At 35.9% G+C, this 4,781-nt stretch overlaps 1 protein-coding gene across 2 annotated transcripts; it reads right to left on the reverse strand.

Moving 5' to 3' along the window:
- Positions 1-1,164: 1,164 nt before the first annotated feature.
- On the reverse strand, positions 1,165-4,259 carry LOC141707470 (vacuolar cation/proton exchanger 3-like). Of its 2 annotated transcripts, none has more exons than XM_074510652.1 (11): positions 3,889-4,259; positions 3,608-3,675; positions 3,491-3,519; positions 3,208-3,404; positions 2,906-3,118; positions 2,685-2,810; positions 2,285-2,455; positions 2,051-2,167; positions 1,841-1,931; positions 1,629-1,703; positions 1,165-1,542 (listed from the first exon to the last, which is right to left on the reverse strand). In XM_074510652.1, the coding sequence occupies exons 1-10, from the start codon at positions 4,156-4,158 to the stop codon at positions 1,654-1,656; spliced, it is 1,332 nt and encodes a 443-aa protein (XP_074366753.1). In that variant the 5' UTR covers positions 4,159-4,259; the 3' UTR covers positions 1,165-1,542; positions 1,629-1,653. The 2 variants fall into 2 exon arrangements, with proteins under 2 accessions (XP_074366753.1, XP_074366754.1); XM_074510653.1 differs by having other exon boundaries at positions 2,685-2,806; positions 2,905-3,118.
- Positions 4,260-4,781: the final 522 nt, after the last annotated feature.

The raw sequence follows: 4,781 nt of genomic DNA on the forward strand, positions 1-4,781 counted from the left end.
AACTGTCTCCTTGAAGTAGTTTCGTCCCGTACCATTCGTGTTTAGCGAATTGCTTCCGAGGATAAAACGAGATACTAGTATAATCGATAAATCGAAAATGCTCTCAGCGAACTTGAACTGCCGAGAACTATTATCGGAATATTTGGAAAATTTAAGACTGAAGAAACCGAGAATTAAAGAGACAGCTCTTATTTTCTCGACTTAATAAAACTGGTGCCCTAAGACTCTATATATAAATGGAGACTTGAAAAGACTTATATTTCTATTCGGTGTGGTATATAGTATTTATAAGAAAAACCAAGGAATATGTCTGTACTACTCTCGATGTGGTACAAAACCCACTTTTCACATTAAAAGGTCACACTTTAGAATATCAGTTCTCATTCACCTTTTACTTATTTTGAGCGTGTAAATATGCATTGGAATCCCCTCGAAGATGAGAATACGTTTCAATAAATATACAGCACTAACACATAATGTGTCTCACTCATATAGAGTCTCAAAATGATTCATAACTTAATCTAAAATACTAAGTTTGTTCAACATTCCCCCACAAATGAGATTGATGGTCCAGTAGCACGCACCACATACACAGATAGACACGGAGTTTGACTTAGTGATAGTTCATGCGATCAAATATAGCATACGATAGGTAGAGAAGGACCATTTTTGTGATCTTATATTAATATTATAACACTTCTGGTTCGAACGGTGGATCACCAGCGCCCATCTATAGGACATTAATCTACTTTTCGTGTTCATAATAAATAGCGAAATTTTGGGATGACAGGGAGTCGAACCTAAGTACTCCCACCAGCATGTGCTCTGATATCATGTCAAGAAATAAGTCGCTCTAAAACCTCGTTGAAAAAGATTTTTTACACGATCTTATGTTAATATTGTAACAACCCGTATATCGTATATCTTACATTTCCGATCAATTATATGACATATTTGCATATTGAATTTGAGAGTCAGCAGCCAACTAAGTTAATAGTTTGTTCGTCATCTGCCACGTCATATAAATTTAATTTATATTAAATATTTTTTTAACGGAAGGACTTGAATTAGAAAAATTACGTTAATGTTGAAATTTTTAGTTCATGTATTTAAACGTGAAAAATGGAATATTTACTTAGCAAAAAAAGAAAAAGAAAATTGGAATATTTAAATGACGAGTGATTTATTTTCCCATTCCCAAATATATAATACTGATGAGCTACGTAGTAAAATTCTTTTACAAGAAGGCCGATCACCACAGACAATATAGAAGGAAAATAACAAAACCATTGCAAGCAAATTCTTTTACACACTTACAAGAACTAATAGAACTTCGTAAATATAAGCTTAAATTTTAAAAAATATCATGGGAAGAGTTACCCATCGAGCTCATGAATGTGCCTGCTTTAAGATCCCAAATAACTGATATAAATGACTCAAGCATCACCTTCTTTGCAGTTATGGCCAAGAGAATTCAATCAAGGAAGAATCGAACTAATGCCTTTTCATTGAACATTAACTTGGGACAGCATCCGACAATCTCTGCATTAGAACTTAAATTCATTTATTAGGTAAGAAATATTAAAACACACTTGCAAACACAAGTTACGAGTTAAAGAATTATTTGCCTGGCATCTCTCAGATCCTTAAGAGTTATTTACTAGATGAGTTGAGTCCCAGGTTCAAGCCATTTCCGCTATTAGCTAAAAGAACATTTGTAACATACATTATTAACAACTTGGAAATTATACTATCGAAAAGTTCAAGTACATATGCACAAGAGTTTGTACAATGAATTGAATATATATATATATATATATATATACACACACACACTTACTTGTTGAACCGTTTGATACAAAAAAGCATGCAGAAATGACAACATAGCACAACAGAAGAACAAATCCTTTCATGTAGTGAGAAGTACCATCCTGAGAATCAACAGGATTACGTAATGATTAAAAAACCTTTACATCTCATTTTTATTTTTAGTGTTTGCCATGGTATAGTGCATGAGCATATAATAGACTAAGAAGAGCACTGTATGCACCTGTAGAGTGAATGCTGTTACTAAAACTGAGAGAGCAAGGGAACCGGTCTCAAGAAGATTGAAATCGAGATTCATGTTTATGTCCAGTACCCAAGCGAAAACTACACTCACCGGAACCTGCAGACCATAAGAAAGAAACAATATCTAAATTTCATAAAATTAAGATAGATAAACACACAGTCGGTTAAGCTGCGCGCGCATGTTTGATGAATTAAAGCAGCATATATGACGTACCACAAACAAGGCAATTTGAGTTGCAGAGCCAAGAGCAACACCCAAGGTAATATCCAACTTGTTCTTAAAAGCAAAAATGACAGCTCCTGCATGTTCAGCTGCATTACCAACTATTGGTAATAGGATGATGCTGATAAAGCTCACTGATATTCCCCAAGATGCTGATGCTTCCTGTTAAGAATATTCGCTTTTTGTCACATTGCAGTTTAAAGTACAGGGCTATCTAGGTTAAGAGCTTTGTCATCTAACTGAAGTTTTCCATAATCCAAATCACCGAATTCTTAAGTAGTACTTGATCAATTGCAGATTAATGAAGGCTAATTTGAAAGTTAATATAGTATTATTAGTAGTACAATTTTATTTTATTTTTGTGAGGATAGAGTATGCAACTTTAAGTTACCTCAATTGTGCCTACAACATACTCAGATAACACTGCGATAACAACAGTCATCCCAGCCAGCCAAATAAATGCACTCCAGAATCCAAGTACAGGTGCTTCTTCGGAAACCAAATCATCATCTTCTTCCTGTAAAACATAAAAATAATAAGGCAAGTCTTTTTGAATTATACATATTATAAATGTCAAAATATGCACATAGTTAAAAGGGAAGAGAAGAGTACCTCTTCGGCTTCAAAATATTCACGGTGAGTCCACAACTGGAAACAAAGATAAGCAACGTATGCAACCAACATTATTATGCTACTAGCTCTTGACAGCTGGAGTGTGTCATTTGGACTATAAGCCGTGTCATCACCAGCATAACGGAACATTAGTGTTAGAATGTGGCATAGCAACGATAGTAACAGAAGTACAGTGTTGACATCCGCCTGCTTCTGTTTAATTCAAATATAACAGTTCAATTCATCATACAAATATTTTGTAAAATTTAGAAAGAAAAAAGTAGGAAAAAAAGATGCAGTACCCTGTCGTATTTTTGCTCACTGTGTAGATTGGCGAGGCCACCACAGAAAAGAGAGGTGCCAAGAACCAAAAGAAGGTTGGAAAGAATAGATCCTAAAAGTGAAAACTTGACAACATCTACTTTGTGTTGCCACAGAGCAAACAGTGCTATTATAAGTTCTGTGGCATTTCCACATGTCGCATTTAAAAGCCCTCCCACTGCAATTTACATGATGAAGATAATGTTACATTGATGTTTTTTCTTACACGGTTAACCAATAATTTTATCAAACAAATATATGTACCTGTTGGGCCAGTATAGAATGTAATTTGTCTGCATAAAAAGCATAAGTTAATTAATTTTAAGATAGAAATGAAAAAGAACCCATCATGCATTTATGAAGTACTATATCATTTCTTACTCAGTCATGAAACTTATTCGTTCAGCAAGCGGAGTGAGGCCAATTAAGCTTAATCCAAATATCCATGGCTGTTAAACAAAAAACCCATTTGAGTTATTCATTAGCTATCAAACAGATTGGAAGTGCAACTTATTGTATTAGATCAGATTAAAGAAGCATACTCAAATGGTTATTACTACCCTTTTCTTATGCAAAAAATTTAATAATTTAAACTCTCGACCTTTTATTACCAGGGAGCAGAGTAATGCTATTGGAGATTCTGGGAAAATCAAGGAACTTACTTTTGCAAAGCCACAATAATGAGCTATAATGGCAAGAGGAATAGCAGGGAAGAGGACTGAAAGCTTAGTTCCCAGAATAACCTCTTGAAGATTAGCTAAAAACTGCCTGAGAAAACTTATGGGGACTTTAGAAACAAGGGTCATATCGGACTTTTTGCGAAGGGAAGAAGTAGACATGTTTTGGGCAGTTCGGCCATGCTTCTCCCTTGTCAAAACTTTCACATTTCCGTTCTCCATTAGCCATGGCTCCCTAGTACTGCTTGTTGCCATCTTGAAATTAACAATCTCAACAATTGTGTGTTGTAGGAATGTGCATGTGTGCTTTGTACACTAGGGAGTGAAGATAATAGCGGCGTAGATGTTTACATTGGATTCAGTTGTATTTATAGGATGCACGGAGCAAGAGCGGAAAATTCTAGGAAGGTTCAATATTTGTTATTGTCAGAGAGTACCATGTTGAGTAGAGCTGTTCCCGAACTGTTCGGGAACCAGCTCCAGCTCAGCTCGTGAAGAGCTCGTTCGGCTCGGCTGGTTAGCGAACTTGAACTCGAACTCGAACATAGAAATATGTTCGTTGAGCAAAATGAGCTCGAACAGACAACCGTATGGATGTTAAAATAAATATATTTTAATGATATAACCAAAGTTTCAAATCAAGATTGTTGACGGAGGAATTTGGTATCAACAAAGTTTGAGGTTCGTCGCCGGAATCAAGATCTATGATGGTGGTTCTTCGCCTGAAAAATGAGCGAAGTGTGGTGGTGGTGATGAATTGGGGGCTGATATTGCTTAGGGTTGGTGGTGGCTCCTTATGGCTCTCGCTTCCGACCCCTTACAATTTGTCTACGTATCCTTATTTATAGGGAATCAAGCCCACGTAGTTCTTGGGGAAC

This window comes from Apium graveolens, chromosome 2 (assembly GCF_009905375.1).
Source record: "Apium graveolens cultivar Ventura chromosome 2, ASM990537v1, whole genome shotgun sequence".
Taxonomy (NCBI): domain Eukaryota; kingdom Viridiplantae; phylum Streptophyta; class Magnoliopsida; order Apiales; family Apiaceae; genus Apium; species Apium graveolens.

What these genes read in the sequence shown, in the direction of transcription:
- LOC141707470 (XM_074510652.1), bottom strand. Translation starts at nt 4,158, where the DNA reads ATGGCAACAAGCAGTACTAGGGAGCCATGGCTAATGGAGAACGGAAAT. An exon ending in ATTCTATACTGGCCCAACAG is followed by an intron (nt 3,405 to 3,490) that starts GTACATATATTT and finishes TGTAAATTGCAG; the next exon opens with TGGGAGGGCTTTTAAATGCG. An exon ending in TAACAGCATTCACTCTACAG is followed by an intron (nt 1,932 to 2,050) that starts GTGCATACAGTG and finishes GTTGATTCTCAG; the next exon opens with GATGGTACTTCTCACTACAT.